At 38.0% G+C, this 16828-nt stretch overlaps 1 protein-coding gene across 9 annotated transcripts in view; it reads left to right on the forward strand.

Moving 5' to 3' along the window:
- TBC1D4 (TBC1 domain family member 4) overlaps positions 1–16828 on the forward strand; it is a 244517-nt gene that overhangs the window by 188983 nt on the left and 38706 nt on the right. For 8 of the 9 annotated variants that reach the window (XM_029210504.1, XM_029210502.1, XM_029210503.1 and 5 more), the window contains 2 exons: positions 6436–6510; positions 7833–8059. In XM_029210504.1, the coding sequence (XP_029066337.1) occupies positions 6436–6510; positions 7833–8059 (302 nt within the window). Of the gene's footprint in view, positions 1–6435; positions 6511–7832; positions 8060–9842; positions 10008–16828 lie in introns of all 9 variants that reach the window. The other variant, XM_029210511.1, reaches the window with a different exon arrangement.

The following is a 16828-nucleotide window of genomic DNA, read 5'->3' on the forward strand; positions in this document are numbered from 1 at the left end:
TACATATATTATGTTCTATGTAATGTATATGTGTTAATATATGCGTGTGTCAGTAAATGTGTGCCTACGGTCCCTGACTTTGTCCATTGATAGGAGCTGAGAACAGTTTTCCTATACGTGCCAGATAATAAATTAAGCCTGGTTGGATGACCCAGATTTTAGGTCTGGCACTCAGATTTTTTTTATTTTTTTGCGGTACGCGGGCCTCTCACTGTTGCGGCCTCTCCCGTTGCGGAGCACAGGCTCCGGACGCGCAGGCTCAGCGGCCATGGCTCACGGGCCCAGCCGCTCCACGGCATGTGGGATCTTCCCGGACCGGGGCACGAACCCGTGTCCCCTGCATTGGCAGGTGGACTCTCAACCACTGCGCCACCAGGGGAGCCCTGGCACTCAGATTTTGGTTTCTATATATCATTCTTTAAGAAGGAACCATGATCCTGGGAGAAATGGCTAGTTCCAGAACTATAGGGAATGTAGAAGGTAAGCCCAGAGCATCGTGGTGTTCTAGATAGTAAGGAAATACTCAAAGAAAGGTAACAGGATGTCACAAAGACATAAAAACCTTGAAGGGCTTCCACTGGTGACATCTGAGACAATGAGTATCAAAATAAATGATAGCAACAGATAGTGACTTGTTGTATAAGATAGGAAACTAGAAGTCTATTCTGATAGGAAAAATAAATTAATACATTGGAAATTTGATCATGATCAGGATGTTTACTGGGTAGAATTAATACCTATTAATTACAAAGGGGAAAATAGTAACTTTACAATGGAAAAAGCTGGCAGGCACCACCTTAATCAAATGATCAAATTGAACATCTTCAGCAATGGGACAAATTGAAATCCTGTGCCACTGATACAAAGAACACAGTGGCACTTCTGTGCTATTCCTGCCAAAGGAGCAGTACCTGGAACTAATCTTGAGGAAACATCAACAAACCCACATTGAGATACAGTCTACAAAATAACTACCTGTTATCTTCAAAAGTGTTAAAAGCAAGAAAGTCAAGTGCAGTAGTGCATTGGGACACAGTGACTTGTGATGTCTGGTGTTCTTATTTTTATTTCTTTGCTAGAACTCAAAATACTTTTATAGGTAATTTCTGTTGATGATTGAGATTCTTGTTAATTCTAACAAAAGCCTTGCAGCGAGCATGGTCATTTGACAATGCTATTATTTTATTGGCAGAAAACAATTTAGGAAAAGAGCCTCTAGAAGATTTGTCGGAAGTGTGTTAATGCAGCTTTTCATAAACTTCTCCTACCTCCTCATCTTCAACATTTATAAATCAGTTATGTTCTTTCTTTCTCGCTCATTCCTTCCCTCCCTCCTTTTCTCCCTCTCTCCTATGGTTTTCAGTGAGAATTTTAGTAGAAAGATCGTTTACGTAGGTGGTCAGAGGATCCGATTTCCAGATCTGGCCCTAGCAGGTTTTATATTTATTTACCTTTATTTACAAATTATTTACCTTTTCTAAGCCATTGTTTCTCCACTTGTGAAACGGGCATACTCATACCTGCTTAGGTCATATTACCGTGAGGGTGTAATGTCAGTATATTAGGAAAATATCACACTGTAGGTATGAGCTGGTACATACAGCAGTGGTAAGCTCTGAAACCTCTGTCATTTATAAAAGGACACAAGGGTATTTAGAGTGTGACGCTCTTTATCCCACTGAGTACCTTGGCATTCTGCACAGTACGTGCATGGCTGACTTTGAAGTACTGCTTACATAGCTTTGTATGGCTGTAATGACTTTTCAGCAAGGGCACTGCCAACCTGTTTTGGTCAAGGTGGATACTGTAGCTTTTGTGTGCCAAAGTGCTGGTAAGTACCACAAATTATGTGACCTAACAAGGTCTTAGACCTAACAAGGTCTTACTTGTACCACATGCAGCAGAATGGACTTCTTGAGAAGGTTGGCAGCTACCCATGTTGTATCAAAGGTTACATAGTAAAGGGTTTTTGCGTACTTCTGAAACTTGTCAGTTTATTTTTTTCTCTCTGAGTGACATAGGAGAAAATTGACACTCCGGTCATAGTTTGGCTCATAACTGCTGCTATTTTGAAAAGTCAGAATATTTTATTTAACTAACTATAGTTGTTTATGAAATAGGATACATTTTTAAAATGCTTTAAAGCTTAGCTCATTAGCAATTAAAAAGTGGGTCCAAGGCAAAAAGGCTTGACACATGCATTACCAAATCATAATATAGTTAAACTGAAAAAGCTATCTGCGCAAAGGTGAAAAGACAGAGTCTTGTATTCTGGTTGTTTGTTGCTTTTTTTTTTTTTTTTTTTTTTTTTAATTAATTTATTTACTTTGGCTGCGTTGGGTCTTCGTTGCTGCGCGCAGGCTTTCTCCAGTTGTGGTGAGCGGGGGCTACTCTTTGTTACTGTGTGCAGGCTTCTCATTGCGGAGCATGGGCTCTAGGCATGCGGGCTTCAGTAGACATGGCTTGTAGGCTCAGTAGTTGTGGCACATGGGCTTAGTTGCTCTACAGCATGTGGGATCTTCCCAGACCAGGGCTCGAACCCGTGTCGCCTGCATTTGCAGGTGGATTCTTAACCACTGCACCACCAGGGCATTCCCTGTTGCTTTTTCTTAAATTGAAGCTTTCCAAAAGAGGACCATTTCCTAATATATTTATTAATATATGTTTATAGTTCTAAAAGAGAAATATTCACTAATATAAAGTGTAAGTCATTAGAAAACGGTCATCAAGGGACTTCCCTGGTGGTGCAGTGATCAAGAATCTGCCTGCGAATGCAGGAGACACGGGTTCGAGCCCTGATCCTGGAAGATGCCACATGCTGTGGAGCAACTAATCCTGTGCGCCACAACTACTGAGCCTGCACTCTAGAGCCCTCGAGCCACAACTACTGAAGCCCGTGCGCCTAGAGCCCGTGCTCCGCAACAAGAGAAGCCACCGCAGTGAGAAACCCGCGCACCCCAATGAAGAGTAGCCCCCGCTCACCATAGCTAGAGAAAACCTGCACACAGCCGTGAAGACCCAACACAGCCAAAAATAAATAAATTTATAAAAAAAGAAGAGTAAGTCCTCATTTCACTTTCTCTTCAGAGTAATAGCCATTGTCCTCACTTGTTGAAGTGTGTGAATTAATGATTTTGGTAGAGTATAATTTTAAAGTAGGTTTATTTTTCTTTGTGTGTAAGAAAAACTCATGGATAAAACACTCCTATGAGTAATATGTGTCATTTAAGTGTTTTTCTAATGATGGAAGTTGTTTGATATCCATCTGACTGCTTTCTCTATTGTGACCAAATAACCTGTTTGAGATAACCAGGCAGGTTGGCATGTAAGTAGCAGCTAAAAAATAGCAGAAAGCAACATGGCCCATTTTTCTTTTCCACACACACGAACCCAATAATTTATCAGGTAAATGTATGGTTTATTGCTGGAAGTATGTCAGGTTATAGTATAGAACTGAAGAACTGAAAGAGCCTTCATCAAGTTCTGGGACATTTGCAAAATAACCCTTAACCAATGTAGGTTAATTGGTTTTATTTGTAATTCTACTTTTCACAAAGCTCTATCTTCAGGAGGTAGTATTGAGTGAGAGCTCAAGAACCTCACTTTAAAGTTGTACTCCCTGAATTCAAATTGCTGCTCTGCCCTTTAACTGTGTAAACATTGGCAACCTAATCTGTAAGAACTTCAGTCTCCTTATCTGTAAAATTGAGCCAAAAAACTATGCCTACTTCATTAGAATTGTTGTGGGGATGAAGGGGGTAATGCATGGTAAAATGTTTAACATAGTACATGGCACATGGTAAGCATTCAGTAGTATAGATGCAGCTGTTTGTTTTATGATTGATATAGTTGTTATTTAGGGAGCCACCAGAAATAGAAAACTATAATTGATATACATAGATAAGAATAAACATTGCTTCTGTGAAACAAGGTAGGATACCATAAATATAAGAGTCCATGGAGAACAGGAAAGAACTCTTACAACTTTCTGACTGTGGACATAAAAAGAAAAATTCAGTAGAAGGCTAGGAAACTAGTGTTGAAAAAAAACTTCCGGAAAGTAAAGCAAAATGACAAAGAAATAGAACATAAGAGAACGAGGTTAAAAGTTATCTGGAGATCCAAAAGCCAAATGGTAGGCATTCCAGAAAGAAAATGCATGCAGAAATTTTCAAAGAAATCATTTAAAAGTTTTCTTAGAGCTGATGGACATGTTTCAAAATGTAATGGGCTCTGAAGATGCACAATAGAAAGACTGACTTAGATTCTGTTCCAGAGAGAAATAGCAGGGCACACATACAGCTCAGGAATCACAATGACATTCGACTTCTGTACCGAAAGACAGTTGAGCAATGTTTACATATTCTGAAGGCACGTTTCCAGGCAGAATTGTATATTCAGCCTAACTATTAATAAAATATAAGCATAGAACAAAGACACTTACAGACATGTAAATGAAAAAATAATTTACTTCCCAGTCTCCTGTTCTCAGAAAGCACCTGGAGTATATGTCCCACCAAAATGACGAAGTAAACTAAAAAAGAGGAAGACATGGGCTCAAGGAAGCAGAAATTCCAACATAGAATAGCATCAAAGGATATTTCTAGGTTGATGGTGAAGGATAACACTGGAAACATCTATTCAGCAAACCTAAATTGCTACCAGTCCAGACTGGGGCAGGAAGACAGAGATCTCCAAAATGGGTAGCTCAAAGAGAAAAATATGCAATTAATGGATTATGTAATGTTTGACCATATTGAGATTTATTGGTAATAGATTAATGATAAATAAATTAGTAGTAATAAACTGGTGATTACTGAGGTAGTTGTTAGCTCCATGAAGAACAAATTGTACAAGATGTGAGTTGTATTAGTAGTAAAATATGTAGCTCAGGTGCAAACAGTATTTACAAGGTCGTAAAAATCTAAGCACAAAATATTGGTTTAACCGACGCGTGGTATAACTCTACTGAGAGAAGAGGGGAAGAGAGAAGTGTGTATGGGGATGGGTAATGAAGTAAGAATCCTAAAGTCTTATCTTCCAGAGTAGTAAGTCAATGGATAGTGCCTAAAATGGAAAGATTAAGGAAAAGGAATGTAAGCTGAATAACAGAAGCATTGATATAAGTAATTTCAAGTGTTTGCTTTTGGGGAATGGGATTCAGCATGTGAAGGAGGGGGCTGGTGATTGCCACTTAACATCATAAGTTTGGTAGCACAGTTTGACTTTTGAAACTTTGTGTAGGTATCACTTTGATTAAAAATTAAAATGAGGGCTTCCCTGGTGGCGCAGTGGTTGAGGGTCCGCCTGCCGATGGGGGGGGGCGCGGGTTCGTGGCCCGGTCCGGGAGGATCCCACGTGCCGTGGAGCGGCTGGACCCGTAGGCCATGGCCGCTGAGCCTGTGCGTCCGGAGCCTGTGCTCCGCGACGGGAGAGGCCACAGCAGTGAGAGGCCTGCGTACCGCAAAAAAAAAATAATAATAATAAAATAAAATGAAACTTAACCCCCCCCTCCCAATTAAACCCAAGAAACGTTTGGAGACACACTTTAAAATTGTAAAGTGCTATAAAAATATTGTGCGTTTTTTCATTGTGGAGAGTCACTGTCACACTGACTTGATGTATTTCTAGTTATTCTTTTTAGAACTTTCCCATGTGTTTTAGAGTTATACAGAACATCTTAGTCTGTATTTTGTCTCTTAAGACCTTCTATGTGATGTGGTTCCTATCCAGCCTTTCCATCTTCTTTCCTTCAATACTTGACTTCAGTTTCTCCCTACATGAAGTATAGAGAGAAATAGATGAGATGATCCCTTTGGTTCTTTACTTAGATCATCACCAAAGAATTGTGAGAAAAGAAAATTGAGAACCAATTCACGAATATTGAAGCAAACTTTTATCTAGTCTTCTAGAGAGACTTTATTGAAGTAGTTTTGCATTATGGAATAATGAATGAAGCTAAATCCATACATTTTAGGATGCAGTTTTCTTTTTTAAACCTGTGTTTATTATAATCCTATAATGTAAATTATGATCTAGGTTGTAGGGAGGTTGTATGTATTAAACCATTTTCTTTTATAACTGTTGTGGTTTTTTGTGCTGTACTTTCCACATGGGTGTTTATCTGTATGTGACACCAAGTTCATGGGACTCTCACTGATGTTATGGGTGAATAATGTTTGACTTTGTAACCAAAGTCACTTCAGTAAGCTTGGTCTGAATATCTGGTTATCTAATGGATGATTTAGAAGTAATGGAAGTAGATTGCAGACAGTTCTCTTTGCCATGCTGGAATGGCTGTTAATACTGCCAACAAATTTGAGCGAACCCCAAAAGGATCAATGTAATGCTAACATGAAGAGGCAACTGCCTTTTATAGTTTTCAAGTAAAAATTCAAACCCTATGAACGATTGAATTTTATTCTCTTTACTCAGGGAGCGAACAGAATGAGAGGTCGGCTTGGAAGTGTGGACAGCTTTGAACGATCCAACAGTGTTGCTTCAGAGAAGGTATCTAAGCAGAGCTCCCTTTTTGCCTACTATTGCAACTTGGTAAAAACCAACACTAATATGATGATATGCGTGCTTAGTTATTTTGTTATGAGCTCTTTATGACTTCTAAAAAGTAACTATTTGAGCCTTTATTATTTTAAAGAAGATTCTGGCTATTAGCATGTTGCTCTTTATTCAGCTGAGGATTTCTCTTGCTGGGACAGAACACATCCCTTGCTGTCTGACTCTGCTCTGTCAGGCTTTTTACTGTTTGGAGATAGTATACTTTGGGGGACAATATTTGAGCAACTGTTGATCCAAGGCCATAGAAAAAGGAGCCGTATGATTATTGCACTTATACAGTGATCTTTTTGTCTTTTGTTCTCTCCTCTTACTACTTCCCCCTCCCTCATATTTAACCCTTTTAACTGCAACATTAGGCTCTTCTTTATCTCATAGACAATTCTCAGTAGGTTTGGTTTCCTGTTTCCTGTAACATGTAACCTGAGGCAAATGCAACCTATTTTTTTAATGGAAAAATATTAAAATATGTTCACTAAACTTTGTGTTGGTAGAATTGAGGACTTAGTCCAGTTATGAGTCGATTAGCCCTAACCAAAGTTTATCAAGCTAAACATTTCAACAGTGGAGCCTGTTCTGGAAAGTATAAACAGCATACTTGTCTAAATTGAAAGATTTATGATGTCTACCCATGCAATATGAGAGGCATTCTGGCATAGCTCACTTTTCATTCATTTCCTGTTTTTCATGTCTTTTAAAAAATTTTTTACCTCAGGGAACACGTAGTTAGATAGAAGCATCCATGGTGAGGGAAGATACTTAACAGGCTTTATTTTATTTTCTTGAAATCTTTGCCATGAGACTTGGACATTTAAGCGTTGTGATATTGTTTTGACAGTACAGGAAACATGCAACCGATATGTCACGGAAATCAGTAGATACGTAAATACAGACTCCACCCTCTTTCAGTCAGGATCTCTTTTCATCTTTCTGGCAACAGTGAGAGCAGTACAGTAGCTGTAGAGCATTTTACCACAAAGGGTTAGGGGAAAGAATACCTCTTCTTATCATCCCTTTCACTTTCTGGCCTACCTTTACGGATGCTGTCTTACAGCTGCTTATCAGAAGAAATGGGTTGTGGCGATAGTGATCAGCCTTCAGCATGGATTGAGTAAAAAAAACAAAAAACAAAAAAAACCTACAACAGTTTGTCATGACTCAGGAGGAAGAAGAGGCACCCTGTCACGGTTGAGCTCTGCTTCTGAGCAGGTCTGCCATGATCGGTGTAGGAAAGAAAGGCCTGACTTCTTGCGTTTCAGGACTGCTCCCCAGGAGACTCCCCGCCAGGGACCCCACCAGCTTCCCCACTGTCCTCAGCTTGGCAGACGTTCCCTGAAGAGGATTCCGACTCCCCGCAGTTTCGAAGACGGGCCCACACGTTCAGCCACCCACCTTCCAGCACGAAGAGAAAGCTGAATTTACAGGATGGGAAGGCTCACGGGCTTCGCTCCCCTCTTCTGAGGCATAGCTCCAGCGAACAGTGCAGGTGAGTCCAAACCTCTCTCCAGAAGCTGGAACAAAATTCTCCTGTCACTCTCTTCTGACCACCGTGGAGTCAAGAGTTATTGTGACTTCATGCTGTAGCCAACATTTAGTTTTCAGAAAAATAAATGGAATTATAAAAACCTTCGTTACTAAGGGAAACAGGCAAGCTTTAAGGCACCCGGAAAGAGAAGAGTTAAAGCATTTTGGATGGAAATATATATATTTTTTTCCCCAGAAAAATGGAGAAAACAAGATATCAGGCAGTTGTTTTGTCTGAAAAACCTCTGACAACGCATGTTCCTCAGTGTCTCTTTGACGATGGCTTTCATGAAACAGTCAGCAAATTTGCAAATAACATAGCAGAACTTCCTGTAAGCACAGGGGTTAAAAAAATCACCTACATTACTTTTATACATGAGATAAAAATTGGCTGTGTTTTATTTCATAATAAATTAAAGCCAAATGTGAAAATTGTTAAAAATTTTATCTAGAATAAAATGATGTTTACAAAGAAGAATACATATACCATAATTGACAGGAGGTATCCGTTAGAAACTATCTTGCATGGTATTTAAAAAATATTTAACGAAATCATTTGGCATTTGGTAAGAGATAATAAAGGGGGTAAATTTGGAATTGTAGAATGATTATACTTCTTACCGTGTAGTACAAATCAGAATTTATATCCTAGAACTAATTTTGTTTTTCTTTGTTACCTATGAGTTTGGTTCAGGAAACGGTCTGATAGGGGTTCCAGTCAGAGAGAAAAAAAAACAAACAAACAGAACTCTAAGTAAAAAGAAGATTAATTTTTATATTAGTTGTTATCAAATTTACCAGCATTTCTTTTAAGGATGCAATTGAATGCTGATTGTTGTTTTTTGAATAATTTGATATTAAAAAATAAAATATTTAGGATATATAAAAATAAAGTAAATTAATAGAACTAATTATCCTCAGATTTTCTTTTATGAAAAAGGATTAAGTATTCATGTATATATGAAAATTTTTAATGATCATTTATATTTACCCAAGACATTAAGTCTCTTTTTCCAGGAAAAATTATTTTCAAGAATTTAAAACATTAATTATTTTAAACTATTAATGATGTCTGTTTTTCCTTATGTTTTCCACATTTCATAAAGTATATGCTCAAAGAATTTCTGTCAATATGAAAAGATGCTATTTATATCATGGTAAAAACTTGCTATGAAAAGAATCTTCTGGAAAAAAAACTTTGTAGATTTAGGGATTCAGATAAAACCATGGCTGCACAATTCCACAGGCTGCAAGAAAAGAACGTGGACATTAACGTTTGTTAAGCCAAAGGTATTATGATTATGATGACTTCCAACAACCAAACATGTTGTTCTTAAATTTTTAGAAGGGTTTATATCTTTAAAATAATTAAGTCTTTGAACTACTGATAATCAGTTTTTCCTTCTGGAACTTGTTTCCTGTAATTATTTGTGCTTTCCTACTTTTCCCCCTTGAAGTATCTTTTGCGTGTCAAAACAAACACTCTTTGTCCTAAAATTGTTAAGAGCTTTTTAGAGACAAACACATATGCTTAGACACGCTGCATAGATGAGGAATTCGGTTTGTGGACAATGAACTAGGTCATAGTCATCTAATAGAGAACTGCATGCATATAAGTTTTTTTCCATATAAATTCAGCCCTGATTACATTAATAGCGAGAACCTGTGTATATGCTATTTCATAGTGAATGAAGATTGTGCCAAAATGTAAATTAAGACGAATTTGCTGTATTTTCTGTACCCAGCATCTTTTCATCAGTTCGGCGCATGCACAAGGAGAGTAATTCTTCCTCCAGTCTTCCAAGTCTTCACACTTCCTTCTCTGCCCCTTCCGTCACTGCCCCCTCTTTCCTGAAAAGCTTTTACCAGAATTCAGGTAGACTGTCCCCACAGTATGAAAATGAAATCAGGTGAGATCAGTGTCCTTTGTTTGCAAAGCAACATTTTCTGCAGTGATATACTGATATGTTACTAAGAAGTGGCTAGTTAACTTTAGAGTGACATGAATGCATCCGTATGTTGTGCTTGTTGTAACCTGTTTCTAATATATTGGTTTCATTTCCAATTAATTTGAAGAAAACTTTTAAAACCAGTGTTTCAGAGCTTTTTGATGACATGATTATCTTACTTTAGGGATTATTTTTTTTTGTACTATTTGTGTGTTTCTTTGCCTTTGGCCCCAGAGTCTAAGCCTTGTTTTGTTTGGGGCAAGACCTGGTGCTAACACATACTAAGCAAACCTCCCCTGATCATGCCTTTTTTTTCTTAGCTTCTCTGGACATATCTTATGGAACCCAAAAGCCACTGATTTAAACAACTATACTAAAGTAATGGATATGATATATCTTTATTTTTAAGTATATAGAATATTTCCTAGATGTTTCTCTGATTTTTTCAATGACATAGACCTTCTTTTCTGAATCTCAGTGTAAGACACATAATGGGTATAGGATCATGTCGATGGCAACTCTTTCAGACAACATGAGGGGGCTCTTGAATCTTGTAGATATTTGATTTTGCTTTGTTTTTTGTCCCCAGAATTGAAAACGTGTAGCCTATTCAATCTTATTCCTTGCTCTTATAGCTACACAAAATTAAATATAGTGATTTTTTTAAGAATTGCCTTTAAAATTTTTTGAAATTATAAAATCTTACTGATCATGCAAATTCTCAGTGGGATATTCTAGCCTTTGGAAAGTGGTGGATTAACTTGGGAATTCTTCTCAAGGGGTTGTTGTTGGCTTAGAAGCTTCTGAGATTCATTCCTTTTTTTTTTTTTTTTTGCGGTACACGGGCCTCTCCCTGTTGTGGCCTCTCCCGTTGCGGAGCACAGGCTCCGGATGCGCAGGCCCAGCAGCCATGGCTCATGGGCCCAGCCGCTCCGTGGCATGTGGGATCTTCCCGGACCGGGGCACGAACCCGTGTCCCCTGCATCGGCAGGCGGACTCTCAACCACTGTGCCACCAGGGAAGCCCTCATTCCTATTTTTATGTGTAGCTTGAGCCATTCCTTTTTATTGCTGTATAGTATTCCATTTAATACACCAGAATTGATCCACTCTCTTGCTGATGGATATTTGGGTTGTTTCTATTGTTCGATAATTGGCAATTTTTGCAGTCAGGGAGAGGAATACATGCTATCAACTAGCCTGTGTGCCACTAAAATCTTCTTGGGTGTTCTTTTGGCCTCCTTTCTTTTAGACTTAGGGAATCCAAAAAGTTAGCATATAATTAGGTAACCCACAGTAACTAGTTAAATTAGAATAACCCTTGAATTATCCCTGAATATCTTTTGTCCATGTGTGTCCATTTTTTTATCCCAAGAAAGATGATTAATATTGGATTAATAAAATTTTGAATCTGAACCTTCCTCTGAATTAGTACAAAATTATGTTGAAACATTGAATTGCTAGCGAAGAAAGTTGATGAAGACGATTTTAAAGAGTTTTTCAGCGACAACCTTATGGGAGAAGATTTAAAGGAAGATAGCCATAAAAATAGCATAATGTATATGGAATATGCAATGAATTTAGAGAACTGAGGATGTACACATATAAAAATGTCAGTTTGCCTCATCTCCATAGTACTACTTATTAAGAATACAGTGCTTTCAATGACACCCATCCGCAATTTCCTGTTTATGTTAAAGTGAGCATCTGGAGAATCCCTGTTTCCTTCCAGAAATAGAACCATGCCTGAGGTGACAATTAGGAACAGCCATAAGAAGGTCAAAGACTAGCTGTGAATAGGTTATATAGTACAAAAGCAGTGACTTTTAAAAAAAAGATTATTTATAGTTCTTAATGTATGGTTATATGTTCATCTTTGGTAGTTTCTGCCTAGAGGTATGTATCATTCTTGTGCCTAGCTTCCCTTAAGCCTTCTGTACCTCATTCTAATAGGAGGATATTGAAGTCAGAGGATAAATATTTAGTTTTTTTTGTTGTTTTTTTTTGTTTTTGTTTTGTTTTGTTTTCTTGCGGTACGCTGGCCTCTCACTGCTGTGGCCTCTCCCATTGCGGAGCACAAGCTCCGGACGCGCAGGCTCAGCGGCCATGGCTCACGGGTCCAGCCGCTCTGCGGCACGCGGGATCCTCCCGGACCGGGGCACGAACCCGTGTCCCCTGCATCGGCGGGCGGACTCTCAACCACTGCGCCACCAGGGAAGCCCAAGTATTTAGTTTTGTATTGAAAAATAATTTGCTCCTTTGCAGTGATCTTATTTGAAATGCTATATTTAAACATGTGGAGAACTTTTAAATTTATAGGATCATTAAAAATCATCGTATTTTCTGTACTTTGTAGTGTTCTCTGGGCTCTGAGAAGTTCTAAAAATCAGAGAGCACTTTTTGGCATGTTTTTGTTTACTTTTTGTATGCTGTTTTGTAATTTGACAGCATAGAATCAATAAGCCAAAAAGACACTTTACATTTTTCATTAAAAAGTACACTAATCACTAAAAACTATACCGGAAAAAAAAAGTATGCTAATCGTAAGCATCCAGCTCCATGGATTATCACAGAGTGAACATGCCACATCACCCCAACCCAGTCAATACATGGAATGCTACCAACACACCTTCAGCTCCTTGCATTTTCCCACCCAATCTCTACCCCACATCCTGACCTCAAATACCATAGTTTAGTGTTGCCTGGTTTTAACCTTTCTATAAATAGAATGATACAGCATAAATTCTTTTATATCTGGCTTCCTTCACCTAAATTAATTTATGAGATTCATTCCTATTTTTATGTGCACTTCAGTTCATTCATTTTTATTGCTGGATAGTATTTCATTTACTATATCACAGTGCATTCATTTGCCAGTGGACAAATGAATGGGTTATTTCTAGTCTTTTGGTTTTTAAAGTGTACTCTCCCTGGATATTATTATATATGCCTATAGTGGTACATACCCATGCATTATTGATGACTATCTACACAGTAGTAAAATTATTGGACAAAATTCACTCTTAATAGGTTTATTTCAATTAGTAAGTCACTTAGACATAAATTTACTAGTTAGAATCTTGGAGAGAGTTTTTTAAAAATTGGTATTGTGAAACGATTCCAAATTTACAGGAGAGTTGCAAAAATATTATGGAGAACTGCTAACTCTTTCTCCAGATTCATCAATTTTTAACATTTGCTTTATCAGTCTGTACATGTATACGTACATACATACATATATATATGCATATATTTTTTTATTCTAAGCCATTTGTGAGTAGGTTGCAGATATCATGTCCTTTTACTCTGAATACTTTAGTGTGAATTTCCTAAGAATGAGGATATTCAAGAGTGTGGTTTTATGTCAGTAATTTCTGAACTCTACATCTCTCATTATTACTGGTTTCAGAGAAAACATCATATGCACACAATTACCATGATATCTAGAACTATTCAGAATAGAAAGAAGGTCCATAAAACTATGAAATATAATTTTCTTTTCACTTGGGTAACTCATATCTTATTAGATGCATAGAGTGGATCTCTAAATATTCATAGTCAAGTAAGGTATGTAATTTTCTTTTTTTTTTTAATAGATCTTTATTGCAGTATAATTGCTTCACAATACTGTTTTAGTTTCTGTTGCACAACAAAGTGAAGCAGCAATATGCACACACATGTCCCCATATCCCTTCCCCCTTGAGCCTCCCTCCCACCCTCCCTATCCTACCCCTCTAGGTCATCGCAAAGCACCCAGCCGATCTCCCTGTGCTATGCTGCTGCTTCCCACCAGCCAACTATTTTACATTTGGTAGTGTGTACATGTGGATGCTACTATCACTTTGCCCCAGCTTTGCCCTCCCACCCCATGTCCTCAAGTCCATTCTCTATGTCTACCTCTTTATTCCTGCCCTGCCACTAGATTCATCAGTACCATTTTTTTTTTTTAGATTCCATATATATGCGTTAGCATATGGTATTTGTTTTTCTCTTTCTGACTTACTTCACTCTGTATGACAGACTCTAAGTCCGTCCACCTCACTACAAATAACTCAGTTTCGTTTCTTTTTATGGCTGAGTAATATTCCATTGTATATACGTGCCACATCTTTATCCATTCAAATGTCGATGGACACTTAGGTTGCTTCCACGTCCTGGCTATTGTAAATAGAGCTGCAGTGAGCATTGTGGTACATGTGTCTTTTTGAATTATGGTTTTCTCAGGGTATATGCCCAGTACTGGGATTGCTGGGTCATATGGTAGTTCTATTTTTAGTTTTTTAAGGAACCTCCATACTGTTTTCCATAGTGGCTGTATCAGTTTGCATTCCCACCAACAGTGCAGGAGGGTTCCCTTTTCTCCACACCCTTTCCAGCATTTATTGTTTCTAGATTTTTTGATAATGGCCATTCTGACCAGTATGAGGTGATACCTCATTGTAGTTTTGATTTGTATTTCTCTAATAATTAGTGATGTTGAGCATGTTTTCATGTGCCCCTTGGCCATCTGTATGTCTTCCTTGGTGAAATGTCTGCTTAGGTCTTCCACCCATTTTTTAACTGGATTGTTTGTTTTTTAGATATTGTGCTCCATAAGCTGTTTGTGTATTTTGGAGATTAATCCTTTGTCTGTTGTTTCATTTGCAAATATTTTCTCCCATTCTGAGGGTTGTCTTTTTGTCTTGTTTATGGTTTCCTTTGCTGTGCAAAAGCTTTTAAGTTTCATTAACTCCCATTTGTTTATTTTTGTTTTTATTTCCGTTACTTTAGGAGGTGGGTCAAAAAAGATCTTGCTGTGGCTTATGTCAAAGAGTGTTTTTCCTATGTTTTCCTCTAAGAGTTTTATAGTGTCTGGTCTTACATTTAAGTCTTTAATCCATTTGGAGTTTATTTTTATGTATGGTGTTAGGTAGTGTTCTAATTTCATTCTTTTACATGTAGCTGTCCAGTTTTCCCAGCACCACTTATTGAAGAGGCTGTCTTTTCTCCATTGTATGTTCTTGCCTCCTTTGTCATAAATTAGGTGCCCATGTATGCATGGGTTTATCTCTGGGCATTCTATCCTGTACCATTGATCTGTATTTCTGTTTTTGTGCCAGTACCATATTGTCTTGATTACTGTAGCTTTATGGTATAGTTTGAAGTCAGGGAGCCTGATTCCTCCAACTCCGTTTTTCTTTCTCAAGATTGTGTTGGCTATTCGGGGTCCTTTGTGTTTCCATACAAATTGTTAAATTTTTTGTTCTAATTCTGTGAAGGATGCCATTGGTAGTTTGATAGGGATCGCAATGAATCTATAGATTGCTTTGGGTAGTATAGTCATTTTCACAATATTGATTCTTCCAATCCAAGAACATGGTATATTTCTCCATCTGTTTATGTCATCTTTGATTTCTTTCGTCAGTGTTTTATAGTTTTCTGAGTACAAGTCTTTCGCCTCCTTAGGCAGGTTTATTCCTAGGTATTTTATTCTTTTTGTTTCAGTGTTAAGTGGGAGTGTTTCCTTAATTTCTCATTCTGATTTTTCATTTTTGGTGTATAGGAATGCCACAGATTTCTGTGCATTAATTTTGTCTCCTGCAACCTTACCAAATTCATTGATTAGTTCTAGTAGTTTTCTGGTGGCATCTTTAGGATTTATTATGTATAATATCATGTTATCGGCAAACAGTGACAGTTTTACTTCTTCTTTTCCAATTTGTAATTTTTTTTTAAATTTATTTTTATTTTTGGCTACGTTGGGTCTTTCTTGCTGTGCGCAGTCTTTCTCTAGTTGTGGCACGCAGGCTTCTCATTGTGGTAGCTTCTCTTGTTGTGGAGCACAGGCTCTAGGCACACAGGCTTCAGTAGTTGCAGCACACGGGCTCAGTAGTTGTGGCTTGTGGGCTCTAGAGCACAGGCTCAGTAATTGTGGCACACGGGCTTAGTTACTCCACAGCCTGTGGCATCTTCCCGGACCAGGGCTCGAACCCATGACCCCTGCATTGGCAGGCGGATTCTTAACCACTGTGCCACCAGGGAAGCCCTGTATTCTTTTTATTTCTTTTTCTTCTCTGATTGCTGTGGCTAGGACTTCCAAAACTATGTTGAATAAGAGTGGAGAGAGTGGACATCCTTGTCTTGTTTCCTGATCTTAGAGGAAATGCTTTCAGGTTTTCACCATTGACTAGGATGTTTGCTGTGGGTTTGCCCTATATGGCCTTTATTATGTTGAGGGAGGTTCCCTCTATGCTCATTTTCTGGAGAGTTTTTATCATAAATGGGTGTTGAATTTTGTCGACAGCTTTTTCTGCATCTATTGGGATGATCATATAGTTTTTATTCCTTAATTTGTTAATGTGGTGTATCATATTGATTGATTTGCATATATTGAAGAATCCATGCATCTCTGGGGTAAATCCCACTAGATCATGGTGTATGATCCTTTTAATGTGCTGTTGGATTCTGTTTGCTAGTATCTTGTTCAGGATTTTTGCATCTATGTTCATCAGTGATACTGTTGTATAATTTTCTTTTTTTGTGATATCTTTTTCTGGTTTTGGTATCAGTGTGATGGTGGCTTCATAGAATGAATTTGCGAGTGTTTCTCCCTCTGCAGTTTTTTGGAAGAGTTTGAGAAGGATCGGTGTTAGCTGTTCTCTCAATGTTTGATTGAATTTGCCTGTGAAGCCATCTGGTCATGGACTTCTGTTTGTTGGAAGATTTTTATTTACAGCTTCAGTTTCATTACTTGTGATAGGTCTGTTTGTATTTTCTAATTCTTCCTGGTTCAGTTTTGGAAAA

This window comes from Monodon monoceros, unplaced genomic scaffold (assembly GCF_005190385.1).
Source record: "Monodon monoceros isolate NGI ecotype Baffin Bay Population unplaced genomic scaffold, NGI_Narwhal_1 Super_Scaffold_8, whole genome shotgun sequence".
NCBI lineage: Eukaryota > Metazoa > Chordata > Mammalia > Artiodactyla > Monodontidae > Monodon > Monodon monoceros.